The sequence below is a fragment of the Nipponia nippon genome, unplaced genomic scaffold (genome assembly GCF_047370975.1).
Source record: "Nipponia nippon isolate SJK-2023a ecotype South Korea unplaced genomic scaffold, ASM4737097v1 scaffold_3, whole genome shotgun sequence".
Lineage (NCBI taxonomy): Eukaryota > Metazoa > Chordata > Aves > Pelecaniformes > Threskiornithidae > Nipponia > Nipponia nippon.
In genome coordinates, this window is record NW_028262347.1 from 48,680,582 (window position 1) to 48,697,021 (window position 16,440).

General features: G+C 42.6%; 1 protein-coding gene across 2 annotated transcripts in view; it reads right to left on the reverse strand.

Moving 5' to 3' along the window:
* KITLG (KIT ligand) overlaps window positions 1-9,475 on the reverse strand; it is a 56,078-nt gene extending 46,603 nt beyond the window's left edge. For both annotated transcript variants that reach the window (XM_087767206.1, XM_087767205.1), the window contains exon 1: window positions 9,161-9,475. In XM_087767206.1, the coding sequence (XP_087623332.1) occupies window positions 9,161-9,175 (15 nt within the window). In that variant the 5' untranslated portion in view covers window positions 9,176-9,475. The remainder of the gene's footprint in view (window positions 1-9,160) is intronic.
* Between the last annotated feature and the right edge of the window lie 6,965 nt (window positions 9,476-16,440).

Genomic DNA, 16,440 nt, shown 5'->3' on the forward strand with positions numbered 1-16,440 from the left:
TCTAATCCTGAGATGCTTACTTTCTGCAGACAAAATGAAATACAGTAAAACAAGGTTATTCAGAAAATTAATATTTGAAGTGAGCCTCAAAAAGATTGTGGGAAATAAAAATGGCCACTGGACAGACTACTACAAAAATTGTAGAAAACATTCAACAGAGATGAAGCTTAGATCACATGGAAGGAAACAGGATCGTGACAGAGACACCTTCAGTATTTTGGATGCCAGAAATGCTGAAGTTTTCTTGTCAGAGGTGAGGATGCAGACTTAAACACAGCAGAGGCCAGGAAAGGTGCACAAAAAAATTAGGGTAGCACTGTTAGTTTTCTGTCTGAATAGGGAGAGAGAGAAACTTGAAGGACGAAAAAAATCATTTTTACATGTGGGCTTGAGATGTGGTGATAGAAAAAAAAATCCAGAAATTTTGTTCACAGACATGGGGGGAGGAACAAAATCTTCTTGCATCTGTGGCAGAAGAAAATTGATGGAGGATTATGAACACCACCCTGCTTGGGAATGGAGTCTAATTTTAAAAAATAGCAAGATTTTCACTGGATTTAGTAGCCTGAAAAGAGGGCTTTCACTGCCCAGCTTTACACTATTAAAGGAATAAATACTGAAGAAATTTATCAAAACAGTTTGGAACAGACTATGATTATGGCCAGAAGGACATGGATTTAGAGAATGCATGGTAAATCTAGGGCACATTCTTTGCCAGGAATTATAATACAGAAGATCAAAGCAGCTTCAATGACAGTATTTAAACTTATGGTTTATAAATAAGATTTGTATTTCCTTGAAAATAAAAAAAGCAATACCCATCAGAACCATTTAAACTGGCGTCAAATACAGCGTTGATAGTTTTTGCTATTAGAACAGAAACGCAATCCACATGTTGCAGAACCACAGTAATATGAAAAAGACAGCAATTACAAATATTAGAGACTTTTTTTTCTTCTTTTTAAAATAACCACCAAAAAGCTCTGTTTATTCGGGAACATATTTTTTAATCCAAACGAAAGAGGATGCCAAGCAGTGTTATACAAGCTTCCTAAATTCATTTGGCTGACTAATGTTCCTATTCCTGCATGCTTCAAAGTAGTAAAAGAGAAACAAATCTCAAGAAGAACTGGCATTCAGATCTGTATCAGTTTAAAGACATAATGCATAATATTGTCTGCTTGCCATTTAGTGCAAAAGACAAATTTTGCTGAGTTCACTTAATAACGAGCAAACGGAGGCTGGAAATTAGAGGGAACTTAGGACTTCTTTACAATAAAGCATTAGCATGTTTAAATTTCAACCTCCCTAAATTTCTAAGCACTTCTTTTCATTTAGTGAATTATTCGGCATATATGCAGCATATTACAAGTTTAAATGTGTCGTGCCTGACTCCTTACTGCCTTGCTTCAGGCCATTACTTCAGTTAGACCACAAGTCAGTACCTTGATATCCTACTCCCATTTTATACAATTATGAAATCTCCATAAACAGAGAGGAAATTTTTGGATCAACATGAAATGGAGGAACAAACTTCCCTACACACATTAAAATCTCCACGTTTACAGGCACTGTTCAAAAAATAATGAACCTTGCACATCAGTGTATTAGTCCGAGTTTTCAGTATGCGTTGTAGACATTGTTAAGTTCATTCTTTTGTCCAGGAGCAGCTCTTACAAAAACAGTTGCTGTATGATTTGCAGAGTTCATTTTCTGTTCTAAATGGAGACAAATTGTCAGGACATGCACAACTTAAGTTTTACAGTCTGACTTATATTGCCAGAATAACTTTTTTCAAAAGGTAATTAGAGGTCATGTGTTACTAAACAGATCGAAGAATCCATCCAGTGATGTATCATACTGCAAACACAACTGGAAGACATATATTGGTCTGCTGCTACCAAGCAAGCACAAGGTAGCAACGAAAATTTTATTTTTTCCTGATACTTACAAATTAAAATAAATATATATATACCTATCACCTGTCATCATAAAACTCCTTTAAAAAAAAAATAATTGAGCATTATTAAGTTCTTCCTCAAAAAATGAGGAATTAACTTTACCTGTCATGGAATTCTGAGTTTCACAATAAAGAACAAAAACACACAAAGAAAAAGCTATAGATCCAGATGACAAGAAGGATTTAAGATTATCCTGTACAGGACTCAGATAAACCTTTATTCCAAGGAGGTTCTCTTGTACTATCCTCTGCCTTACTTCTTTCATGATGAAGCATGGTGTGAATTGACAGACAGATTATGTCTCTACTGTAAAGGAAATACACACCGTTGGCAGGTACTTCTGCACACGTGTTATTCTAGGTTGAGAGTTGACATTCCAAGGGCTCAGCTGTGCCCACATGACATACAGATTTTCAAATCTCTCAGGCAGAAGGCTTGCACGCCATGCTTAGGACTTCACTGTATGCAAGTTTCTGCACAAACAGAGGCTGGCATCCAAATAAAGAATACTGGATATGAACAGCTGGTTTTGCATGGTGTGTGTTCCTCTGTATCTATGTGGACACTGGTTCAGTGGGGTGAGGTATTTGGATTTCTTTCCAACTTTCATTACTTGCAAGGAAAAAAAAAAGTGTTGTTCATTGAGGAGGAAAGACACTGGAAGGCTATCAGTACAAGTGATCCTGCCTACATCAAGTTGAGAGATTCCAGCCAAAGCAAATGCAGAATGTAGGTGCTATCATACTGCATAGACTGCATATACTTAATGTATTCCTAAAGCTATATTTAGGGTGTTTCTAAAAACTTCTTAAGGTACTTCTAAAGAAGAGATGGTAGAGCAAACTGGACTACACTTATCCTTGGCCTTAACTGTCAGTGAACTGATGTCCTGGAGCTGATGGCAGCAGAACAAACGAAAAGCAGAAGACCAGCTGAATAAGACACTGGATGAAGAGTTTATTGTCAGTGAGACAGTTAATGTGATTGTGTTGAAGCCAGGTGCAGTCATGTAGGATGGCCATGCTTGGAAATACCAAGCTACACAAACAGATAAGACTGGCAGACTGATGTTTTCAGACTCTCATTTGCAGACGCCTAAATCTTTCTGAATGAAGGTTCAGAGGCTGGCATAATTCGCAATCTGTGAATCTGGACTTGTGGCCTGAAACACAGTCCCCCCTACATTCCTAGTTCATATGTCAGCCACCCTCAAGATTGAACAAATAAGCCTAGCAGGTCAGTTAATTTGGTCTTAAAGTATGACTTAAGTCAGGGGCGTTAAAATCTTAATCTGCGTAGGACCAATTCACATTTGGAGCAACACTGAAGTTACACTTCAGATTCAGAGTCTGGACTTGATTTTTTATTTTCTTCCCTCTGGCACAATGCATAATTACTTATACAAAGTAGAACAGTTTCAACAAGACAGGCTGGATGGTTAGAGCCTTCTTGGAGACCTAAGTTCCGACCCAAGATGTGAACCTGTGTCTCTCTCACTCCAATGAGTATGCTCAAGTAAATTCTTTTAGATCAGCCTTTCTCTGTCTGGATTGAATCAAGGTTGTTTGCAAACCCAGAGGTAATCTCTGTAGACCATACACTCATCCTCTTGTGACAGACCAGTCTAAACCTGCAGGTTTTGCAGAACATCAGTCTGAGCTGAACCCACCTCTGCCCCAGCCCAAAGGCTGCCAGCACACACCCCTCTCTGATTTCCCAGCTCCGCTGCCCAAAATCAGAGAGAAGCCAGTGAAGGTGGAGAAGTACCAAGATACCCAGCCTGACTCCTAGAAACTCTTCACTGGAACATTAAGAAATACCATGCAAATGGCTGTTATAAACAGGCACCAAATCACAGATGGGAGAAGAGGTAGCTCTTGAGGCTTGGGCTAAATACGACCTCGAGGGTCATTCCTGAATCTGATCTTCTCCATCCAGTAGGTTTTGCAGCAAAAATGAAGAAAAAGAAAAATAACCAAATGCTGCAGTCCCTTCATACTTACAAGTGCTCTTTAACAGCAGTGAAGGTTTGGGGCTAGGAGGTATCTGAAAGGTGGGTCTACAGCAGACCTGCTTGAGAGAGCCTTCCAGGAGCCCTGACCACTGCCAATGAACACTGTTAATCCTTCAGGTGGAAGCCTGCACTCACCTCCTGCAGCCTGCACCACCTGGTCTCACTTCTAGCATTGGTTCAAGTGGTAATGGAATAGCTGGAGGCTCAGGACTTACCCACTTTGCAAAACAGTGTGCTCCAAAGCATGGCTCCAAAGCAGTGAGTAGCACAAGGGCCTCCTTCAGGCAATACCTGCAGCGACATCTTAGACCTGATGCTATTTTCACCTTGCACCTAAACTTAAGTCTGCTCCACGCAGCAACAATAACGCAATAATATGTATAAAGCAGAAAATTCCTAATCAGGTTTAAAATGGTTATCACATCCATCTACCTCGTATAATTTAAACATTGTTTAAACAGAAACAACAACCAATCATTCACCCAGTGGTTATTAGATAATAATGGGAAATTAGAGGATGATTTATTTGCTACGTTACTGTGATCCAAAGTGTTCATTAATTGAACTCCTAAACTGGCTTTTATTTAGATATACAGTAGAAATAACGTCTTCATTAGTGTATCTACTTTCATTGACTTCAGATATTATGCATGCTACCAGCTTTAATCAAATAAAATACTTAACACTATTTCTATTTTCTCTGTTTGTAACTGTAACGTATTTCCAGTTTTCATTCTCATACTAATATATGTCTGATACTATTTACATTTGTCAATAACTAAAACCATCCAGCAAAGAAATCTATATTTTATGTGCTCCCCGCAGTCAGTTATTTCAGCATCAGTAATATTTACGAACATCAGTTTTGCAGGTTTACATATGACTCAGTACGCAATGCAAACATGGGCCAATCGATAAAAATAAAGAGGAGCCCTACCCCTCTTCACTCACCTTACATTCGTCCATCTCCTTTTTCCACAAGTGCACAGGGAAAAAAAACCAAAACCAAAAAACAAGCAGATTTGCAGTATGTTTAAAAGGCTGACTAACCTCAGGTTTGGCATACCAAAGACCAGGGTGAGAACAAACGCTTTCGTTTTCATCTGTCAGCTCCCACACCACTCAAATGGAATTGCGTAGGGAGATTTTTCCTGCCTTGCTTCAAACAAATGGGTGTTGTGTTTACATACTGCATACTGAGCATTGCCCACCCGAAGCCAAGGGCTGCATCTTGCCAACTCTTAACTTTCGTACAATATGGCAATTACATGAGCCAGCATACCATTAAGTCACATAACAAAACTTGGAGAATGGCACTGTCAGCTTGCAGAACTGTACCTGAACAACTGACATGCAGTGCACAAAAGGAGAAACTAGATTTCAGTGCGACAGCAGAACTGGGTCAGAAGCAGACAGCGTTAGCGGCCTCAGTTTAAACTATAAAGCCAAGTGCCACATAGTTCATGGAGATAAAAACTTACAGGCACATGATACAAGCAGGCGAAGGAAAGAAAAATAATAAAAAGATCACTAAACACGACTTACAAAATGCTACCCCACCCTAGAGTCTTCCAGGTCATCTGCTGTTTATTCTCCATACGACACTTTATTCCAGGATGTGCTTTCCAGCTGCAGTACTTGCAAACTGGCCACCCCTAAGCAGAGTCAAAACCAGGGTAAAAGAGAAAGAGACCTTAGTCCATTACTCGCTGTGAATAGCACAACAACTTTCTGGCTCCAGCAAGTTCTCTTTTTCTACCTGATGAGCAGCAGATCTATACCTACCGTGAGCTCCAAACGTCTTCAAGTGCCTAGTGTTCACTTTTTTGCAGAATGAGCAAGAAAGATTGGAGATCAGAGCTCACTGTTTCCCCTAAAATAATGACTCTGAAAGCTCACACCAAGGTATCAGATACCTCCTTCGCGTTTCTGATTTAGCCTGCCGATATGAGACCGGAGCAGGCAATTTGTGTACTAATTTTTTTCCAGGTACTGTTCCATAATAATTTCTACAGAGGCTCCCACTTGAGTGACACAAATGTACTACAGATAGGACAACTGAAGAAGGTCATTTAACTACCAGCAGTAATGCACACATTCAGAGGTAAAAAGCCAAGCTCGGATCCAAGACCTTTCTAATACTGAGGTTTCTAAGTGGTTGTGCATTTAACCCACTGCTGAAGATCAAGTGCTTGAACCAAGTATCTGTGGTACCTTAACATCAGCAGCCTTCTGAGCTAGCCCCATGGGTGACCCCTCCTTGCAGCATATTTCTTAGTAACTTAATCCTATTTAGACTGTCTTCAAACCAAACAAAGAACAAGCAAATCAAAAATCTGCTACATGTTTTTGCAAGATTGTATCACATTAGCATCACTCATCCTGTTTTGTTCAAAATGTAAAAGGCTGTCCAGACATCAGTGATATTTTATTTGTTGTAATATTAACACGCAGAATGACATAAACACACTTCTGATAATGGTTTTAATTACTAAGTATATAAATCCTCTCATACAAGTAGTCCTTCAGTAAGATCAATCCATGGAAATAGTCCCATTAAAAAAGGATTTGTATAACTGGATTCTAAATGTTTAATCACATTTCTAAAGGCATTATTACTTTAAAAAAAAAATAAATATCCAGGAGGTGTGGGTACATTATACATTTATCATACTGTATAGTTTCAGAAACAATCCTTCTAGGACTTACATGTTTGGGGAACATGCTTCTGCAGTTCCTGTGGTTTCTCAGGTTAAGACTGATTTAAATAAACTGACCAACCTCCTCACTTCTAGTCTAGCATTCAGCACGACTCTTCTCTTTCAGCACTTTTTGTTGCACTGATGTATGACTCAGCTACTCCTTCAGCTACACTAGTTATATATTATCCCTGTGTAACATTACCTCAAACATCAAAATCCCTGATTTATTTTAACCACTATCCAGGTATTACTAAGTGTTTTCAAGGCTCAGTGATGTAGTGGTTCTCACTTTCTGTACTATGTCTATTGCAGAATATTTTATCATAAGAAATGTTAACTTCTTTCCTGGTCCTGGCTTCCCAATCCTGTTTTTTCACTACACCAGTTACCAGTCTAGACAATGGCAAAAGTAGCCACAGGAGAGCATAAAGACTAAAATTTACTTTAATGTGCCAGCTGCCCCAATGCGCTTAAGTCCTCCTCGTATCCACTTCACTTGCTCTCTCTTTACACAAGGGTCTTCACAGTTTTAGTGGAAAGTCTTTCTCAAAGTATCTCCTGCTCTGATCCCCTCAGATTAATAAATGGTTTGGTATCACATTTGTTCGCTAATCCTTAAAATGAAGAAAACAATCCTTTGGAGAGCTAGGAGCCTGTCACTGTCTCCAAAAAGCAGGAAGCATAACTGCTTGAAGGCTGACAGATGCTTCACCACCACAACAAGAAGCTGTTCCACAGGCTACAGCTCATGAGCCCCTGAGTCAAGCCATATGGTCCTGAATGCCAAGACTGCCTGTCTTTCCCAGTTTATTGGGAGAGAAGGATTATTCCTGCTTTGCTCTGAATTTGCAAAAGTACTGTGTTGGTTTTAGAAGTTTACAGTTCATATGAAATAAAATGCTTGACCGCTTGCACTCATAAATCCTCATTTGTTTGCTCAACATTTTTTTCTTCTCTGAAGAAATAGCCCTAGATGTATGTTTCTGTGGGCTAGGATAATATCTTGTGACTTCACTGCTATTCACTCCAATATTAAATGAATGCATATAATGAAGCACACATAAATATGGCTCTTGCACTTTAAGAGACCCTTCCCAACTAATAATCTATTCAGCGTATTTGACCAAGTAAGTGTATAAGGTCTGAAACAACAGCTTTGAGGTGCAAGGCATCTTTAGTCATCCAAAGGGAGTAACAGCAATGGATATATGCTGTTAGAAATCAGAACTGATAATTTAAGATAATACCTCACTGTACTTCAGCATCACAAAAATTAAGTCTCTAAGTTATAACTCGTTAAGCATGGGTACATTCTCCAGTGCTTGGGCCAGATGAGATTTAAATATTTCAGAAAGCGAGTACTTCTAATTCCCGTCGTCTCTTAAAAAACTATGCCCAAAAGACTTCAGTAAGGTCCTTCCTTTTTTTAAAAAATATATTTTATGTCTTTTCCAATGACTGTATGCTGAAGTGTCTTCAGGCTACTGGTGCATGGGCGACCCAGCAATCACCAAGAAATAGGGGAAGGCAAAAAAGTATCTTGCTTCTACGCAAGAAGTGGAGGGGAAAGCAAAACCCCCAGCGCAGGAGCAGCGGTGTGCGTGTCTATGCATTGTTCTCCCTCAGAGCTCAGTCTCGGTACTGAGTAGCCCTGGCTCTCACTGAGGTCACCCAGGATGGAGGGTACAGGCACCTTGCAAAATCAAGCCTTAAACTTTTACTCTTCAGAGTTTCCCTGAGCTGCTTCTTGTTACGAGACGATTTTTCCACTCGTGTCTGTTCCCATCCTTCCTTTTAAAAAACGCACAGCACAGCGATGGCAATCGCTACCAAACTCGGAGAAATAAAGGCAGGGACCCCCACAACGGTACGGAGCGGCTCTTCACGGCGGGGCGAGGGAGGGCGAGGGGCGGAATGCCGGGGGCTCCCCGCAACCCCGACCCGGCGCAGCACGCTGGAGCGGCTTGAATGGGGCTACTGAGCACAGCAGCCACGGCACTGCTGCCTCCGATTACTTCGTGTTTTCGCACTCAGCTCGTCAGTGTAACACAGGCAACTGATTTATTACGGCAATTTTTCCGAGTGCATTCTGAGATCTCCCACGGCTCAGCTGCCGATCCGGCCACTTGCTCCAACTTTTCCACGGGCTGCGGGCGTCGAGGGCAAGACCGGGCGGTAATTTTTTTCTCTCCCGACCCCGCTCCCCCAAATCGCTCGTCAACGGCAGCAGTTCCCATCCCCGGCGCCCCTCACCTCTCGGGTCGCCGGGGAGCCGCCGCCCCTCCCCCCCCCCCCCGCCCCGGACGCGGGTGCGCGCTCCCCGCACGGCGGCTGCCGTGACCCGCGCACCCCTCTCCGCTCCAGCAGCGCCCCCGGGCCGCAGCGGACCTTCTCCGCCGGGGAGCCGCGGTCCAGCCCGTGCCCGGCAGGTAGGTCCGGCCGCCCCCGGCCGCCCCTCGCCCCCGCCGCCCGGCCTCACTCACTTGTGCCTTCTTCATAAGGAACGGCAGCGCTGCAGTCCAGCCCAGCCGGCCGTGTGCAAACTCCCTTCAGCGGAACTGTAGCTCCAGCATAATGCAGCAGCGGATAGTCCACGCATTGGGGTTGCCCACGGCGAGCCCCGCGCTGCCTCTGCCTGCCCCGCTTCCCCCGCCGCCGCTCTGCGCGCCCCGCTGCGCCCCTCTCCCGCGGCGTGAGCGCCCGCACCGACTGGAGCCACAGCCGGCGCCCGGCCAGGTCTTTTATATCTCCAATCTGCCTCCGGCAGCAGCGGCGGCAGCGGCGGCAGCGGCAGCCCAGGCAAGACACGCCTTTCCCCTCCCTCCCGCCCTCCTTCCCTCCCTCCCTCCTGGAGGACCGGGAGCCCTGGCAGACCCCGCGGGGAGGGGGAAACCCGAGTAAACTTAGGGGAAGTTGGAGGCAGGAACAAGCCGAGCCTGCCCTTTCGCAGCGCAGGAGGGAAGCGCGCCCGCCGCGGGGCCGGCAGGGCCGTGGGCTGGCCCCCGCGGGAGAGCGGCGGGCGGGGATGGGACGGGATGCGGGGGGGATGATGCGGGGGGGATGATGCGAGGGATGCGGGTCAGGGGGCGCTCGGTACCGGCCCCCGGGGTGGGGAGGCTGGCAGAGGGCTTCTCCCGCCCGATGCCTGCGGACTCGGCGGTGACCGAGCGAGGCGACCCCAGCCGCCCGGGGCGGGGCGGGGCGGAGCGGGGCCGGGGTCTCTGGCAACTTGCGGGGAAGCCTCCGGCCGCCGCGGCACTTGAGGTCAATTAGGCTGCCGGCGTCGAGCCAAGCCCTTGGGTTGGGTCCCCCCAGCCACGCCGGTGAGAACCGGGAGGGGGTCCCTCCGGCCCGGGGCCCGCCGCCGGGGCGCCGCCTCGGCCTGCGGCGGGGAAGGCAGCGGGCTGGGAGGGCTGGCAGAGCTCCCAGCAAGTGTCCGGTATTTTCAGAGCAGCACCTAGCTGCGGCAGCGGCGTGCACGCCCGGGAGGCAGCTCCGGATTTGCGATTTCCATTTCAGTGTTGCCTTTCCATAATCGGCGAATACAAGTTAGGCACTGGAACAAGCATTTCAACTAGAGCTTGAAAACTCCTTTTACCTGCTCCAGCCACAGAAAAGTTGTTGAGCAGTGCCTCCTAATGCTTGTGTAAAGGTGATCCTGCAGGTCTTTTAACATACTATTCAATTTGCATACCATGTAAATAGTGTATTAGGGTTGGGTGTGGAAAAACGACACTTGATTTTTACTGCGTGGAGTCCTGCTGGCAAATCCATCCCAGCAGTAGCGACAGAATTTGAGTCCTCTTCAGAGAAGACAGCTGTCAGGTTAGCACAGACTAAATCTTGATCATGCATTGAATGGAAAGAAGAAATGGTTTACGGAACTAGCATTTCCTGAGACAGCAGTCTTTGGTGATGATTAAAAAGCATGTTAACATGGAGTGAATAAAGGATAGTCAGCCCAAGTCAGTGGTCATTTCCTAAGCAAGATTAGGTATGCTCAGAGTACACAGTAAGATATTTCATTAGAAAAGTTTGTCTAGTTTTAACGTAGAATTAATGATAAGTTTTCAAAAGACTGGGTTTCTGCCAAAGTAAAGATGAGCTGTTCAGGTACAGAAAGATTTTGAACCCATCCCCAACTCCACTATATATTTGAGTTTCAGTATAGGGCAGTTAAACATCTAATCTCTTTGTGCCTCTGCATCCAATCCAGAAAAATTGGCTGATAATTTTCTTTTACAGCATGACACTGCTGACAAATTCATTACAGTTTTTTTTTTCAATTCTTGATTATTACCATGCTGAATTACCTTGGCGTTCTTGTGTTACCCTCTGAGCTTTGTCAGACTGTTTTATATGCATATTGTAATAGTCTCTTCCTCTAAAAGGTTATGATTCAAGCAATAGACAAGCAGTGAAAGGGAGGAAGCCTGTAACAACAAAAAAATCAAGGACCACACTCACTGAAAGGATATTTTGTATATCACCTAGCGGTGATCAACCAATACTGCTTCCACAGTCTACACATTTAGCAAATAGGGCCAGGAAATTAAAATGTTATGGCATATTTCCTCCTTAGAACAGATGACAAGTTTAGTCTCCTGGGGAGAAGCCCTGGAAAGTGTGAAAGAGCAGTCTGTCATAGCAGTTACCTACCTTATGGAAAACACTTCTGTCCTTTCTCTGCCTTGAGCTCTGTCACAGTCCACCGTTAGTCATGACAGGAAAGCTTTAGTGGATGCCCTGCGTCCAGTTACCTTACTGATAGTCATGTAGAGACGATAAGACTCTTGGGCCTGATTAAGTTTCTTTACCACCCTAGCATTGCGCACCTTTTCTCTCCATCCCTGATCTGAGTTCTTGAACCTGCCCCTGTGTTTAACCAAGCCCAGCTATAGTGGAATAATGCCCTTTTCATCTCTTCCTTTACACTGGCAATTTGCAAGTGTATTGTTGCTGACATTGACCTCAGTACGGTTTGGGAATTCTTTTCTATGAAGTTCAGAGTTTAATAGTTTAAAATCTTTGATAAGTTATGTCCATAACTCATAAAAAAGCATGTTTTTATTAGTCTTGCCCATTTCCAACATAGTACCAACTTTTGATTTACCAAGTGAGAACTGGTTAGCCATGGACCGTTAGTGCATTGAGTGGTAGGTTTCCAAAGCACAACTGCAAACCGCAGTCTTTTATGGCATACCTCATCTGCATTTCTAAATGCTTGAGGGTGAACACAGGCACCAGTCATAGTTCTGTGAAAACCTGTTTCTTCACAGGGAAGCTGTGGAAAATAGTGTTGGTCATCCCAGCTCTTCGCAGGATTTGGTTCCACCCACTCAGCAGGATTGACCTTCACCAGGAATACTGTTCTGCATATATAGAAATAGCAACAATTGAAGCAGAAATCATGCCTTTCCAGTCTAGTGTGAATGGAAGAGTCTCACCATCTTCTGCAGGTGAGAAATGGCTGTTAAGTGCTGTTTATTTTGGAATTCTATGGAATATCTGCTGTACTTTCTATGGCTCCAGCCATGAGAAGGATGACCCTACTCCGCATGTCAATAGCTTGGCTGCCAGCTGGAACAGCCAGAATTCAGGAATATGCAGAATCAGATTCAGCCTCAGCCATTGAGGTTGCTGGGTTAAAAAGTGCTCTGCACAAGCTTGGAAAATAGAAAAATTTCTCCTATGAAACCACCTAAACTGTGAAGGTAAACACCAGTGTGTATGTATTAGAAACAAAACACACTAATCCCATCTAATCTGTTACAGACTCTGAGCGTGTGGAGGCGTTTGCTGGCACCAGAGGCCCAGTCTGTAGTGTTAGCTCAGTTAACTCCTCTCCCCCTGTTCTTTTTTAAGGACATACAGTAATAGGTACAAGCTTTCTTAACCTACTTCAGGCACATAGAAATAAAAAATAAGAGTTAAAATTGAGGTATATAGAGCCAAGAAACTCAAAAGGTGCCCTCAAGCTTCTTCAGGTTTTATTTACAGAAGTACTTAATTGTAGGGGAATCACTTCTCTACAGAAAAGAAAAACCTTGCAAACGTGCAAGATCTACAGAAAATTATATGAATTACTTTGATATTGAGGAAGTACATTGAGATAACTGTCTCCGTAAGAGACCTTCCCTATCTTGGATACCACAAAATGTACTAGGTGTTATTCTGTGATTGAGAACTCATATATTCTAATCTCAGAGCACAACCACAACTGAGTATTAGTACTTTGATATTGGATCAAAGTACATATTTTGAATTTCTAATTGAGCCACCTTATGCTTAACAGTTACCAAAGTGACTGTTGGTTTCTTTTAAGCACCATAGATCCTTTGTGCTTTATACAAATGATAGGGAGAACTTTTGTGGTTATTCAATATTACTAATCAGCAAGTAAGTGAACAACTCAATGAAGACTTAGGTCCAAGGGGACACCTACACCACTATGGAGCCACTTTTATTTCATTGAGCACCATGAGAGCACAGGATTCAGGTGCATTTTTTTCATTCACATGATCTGGCTCTAAAGATTAATTTGCAAAAAGTAGTTTCCGTGTAACTGTTTGATTCTCCATAATACATTAATACAGACTGGGATTTTAGGGATAATGATGTTGTTATATGGTAAAATCACTAACTGGCCGGTTCATTTGGCAGACTGATTGGCAGACCAGCTGAGGGTAAATGTAATATTCTGGATGAATAGAGATGTCTCCAAATTAGAAAGAAAAATATTTATGAATTGAAATTCAATTATTTCTTGAAATTACATTATGAGTAGCTCAGTACCTCATTATGATGATTCTTTAAAAAAAAGTGCACTCTGAAAGCCATCTAGATAGAGGAAAAAGAAGCAGCAAGCAGTGCAGCATAGGAGTGGAGCATAGGTGCTTCAGACTATTGGAAATCTGTTCAAGAAGTGCAAGTGAAGGAGGATGGAGTTATATGGTTGTGTGTGAGATTTGTTTGCCCAGAAGGAGCTATGGAGACAAGCGGTAGACAAAGCTAGAGTGTAGTCTTTGTTTTCACTGGAAGGAAAGTGGGCTTTGTTCATCTGACTACCATCCTCGTCTGAACTACTGATGGAGGTAAGGAATGATGAATTTTTACTGAAAGTCTAAAACTGCTTCTGTCTGCTAGTGTCTTCGCTGCTTTACTTTGCAGTAAAATGACAGGTTTGTTTCCAGTAGGATTTTACAGAAGGATAATTAGCATGCAAAAGATACTCTGATAATATTAATATTAAAAAAAACTAAGAAAAGTTTTTGGCAAGGAAGACAAGCCCAAAATAGGAAGTTGCACTGATGCTGTTAAAACTCGATCAGAGCCTGTAAAAATATAGTTGTAGCTGCTAAAAAGTAAATGTCCATTTCTTGACTTACATGAAAGCTTCTTTCTACTATTCTTTCAATATACTACAGTTTTAAAGCAGTCTAAAATGAGCATCTGAAGATCTCGCTGTCATGAGGGAATTCTCAGCTAGAAAAAAACTGGTACATGGAGAGCATAACTTGGGAAAAACTGATGCTGCTGGAGTTCTGTGATCCTTGGCAATCCCCCTTTGGCTTCTGATGACCCTCTGGATGTTAAAAGACATTACTAGAAATGTGGGGCTCCTTGAAACTCTAAAAGTTTTACAGCCACTAAGGTTCCAAGAAGATCAGAGGACAGCAGCAGTTCAAAGGTTTTCTTTGGTCTTAACTCACGGGGTTTTTTCACATACGTGCTAAGAGGGGTCTGATTCATCTGGGATTGCACTCAAAAACACTACATCTGCTTTTGAGGAATTACTTACATGTGTGATCTTGAAAGTTATTCAGTTGTCCAGATCAGGGAGACCTGCTGGAGTGCACTGTGATTACTTTGATGGAGTAATTTGTTTCCTTCTATGGTGAGGGAGGTTGCAGGGATGAATGGTGCCTATCCAACTCTGGTCTTGGCATTCAGTCAGAAAGAGACCAGAGTATATATTGGGACAGACAAATCGGCTGTTTTCCAACCCTTGAGTTTGCATGTAACCAGAGTATACTGTGTTGTGGTAGTTGCTAGTGATTATGTTCAGCAGTGTTCAGCATGGCTCAATTTACCAGAGTCCAAACAACACCTTTGTCCTGTTTTTGAAATGATGGAATACCCAGCCCACGAGGACAATTTATTCTTATTTGCAGAGGTTTCTGTACTGGCTTTGGTCGGAGGGTTGGAGAGCAGTGCTCAACTCTCTGTTCAGCAGATGCAGTTAGTAGTCCTCACTGAAGAATACTCACTTCCTGAAGTCCACCAGCCATCTACTGTGGAGTGCCTCCTGACATGCTGGATGAAAAAAGAGCACTTGCTTATCCTACAGATACTGATTTCTTCAAGATGCTATAGTTGATATCTATCCCCACATTCATACTAGGGGATATTTCAGTATCCACAGGCTTCCAGTCATGAAGGAACAGGGAGATTCGTCATTGCTTCTTAAACAGGAATACCAGAGGCACTGGCATGACTATTCAAAAGTACTGGAGCTCATGCTTCCAAGAAGCATGTTCACAGACAGTGTAAAACACACTGCCTACAGCATTACAAGGAATTATAGTTACTGTATTAAATAATCATTATTTCCCTGATGTTCATATGATTTTTAACTTTCCTCACATTTTGCCCTGTTTTCCACTTTGGGAGAAAAAGACGACAATTACACACTACAGTCACCAAGCCAGGCAGTGTTGGGAGTAGGCAAACTCAAGCTGATACATCATCTTGGACATCTATAGTGCAACTAGATGTTTATTACAGGACAAGACAACCACTGCTTATTATGTCTAAAATTCAGTTGTTTGCCTGTCATGAGATCAGTTTGTGTAGCCTAATGCAGTAATTACAGTTATACAAGCTCAAAAAAACTCCATGTTATTTTGCTTCTACAATTCTATTTACAAAGAAAATAACATAGTTTATCATTTTTACCATACTTAAGTAGCTCCTCATTATATTCATATTTTGATTCCAGTAATTTAGAGGTGATAAACATATGAGAAATAAATATCTCTGTTCCCAGATTTGTTTCCTACATCTCTTGATTTGCATTAGTCTATGTCATCCTATTCACAGTAATTACAACCCTAGGGAATTTCATGATAAAACGGGTTCATCTGAAAACAAAACACTGTGTAAATGGGATTGGATATAAATATTCACTATTTACAGGGAAAACTGAGACTATTCCTGTTCAATGAAAAATTGTGATTTTTTTTTTTTTTGTATAGTGCATTTAATTTGAAGAAAGGGAGAGATACACTATCAGGTGCAGTGACTTCAGAGCCATATTATGTCATCACTTTTCTCTTTGTTTGATGACATCTGATTGCATTAGGAGTCTAGGAAGGACTAAAACGTAGGTAGGAGTGAAAGGACTTCCCAGGCTGAGCCCCCTGCCATCAAGAGAAATTGTATCATTCAGTCCTTTTGAAGGTTTGTCCATTTCTAGGATAAAATGAGTTAAGTTTCTTGCCCCTGCTCTTCTATGGGAATGTTGTTTTAGAATTTGACTCACCTCATGGTTGGAAACCTTCTTTTAATTTGAAGCCTAATATATTAATTGTTAATTTATACATGTTTGTTCTTGGGCCAAAGTTATCCTTTACCATAAATAGCTCTTTCCTTTCCTGACTGCTTTTTGATCCTCCTGCCCAACCTACTGGCAATATGTACACTAATAAACAAAACAGAGACAAAGCATGGGCTCAAGTACTGGCATGCAATGGTCTTTGGA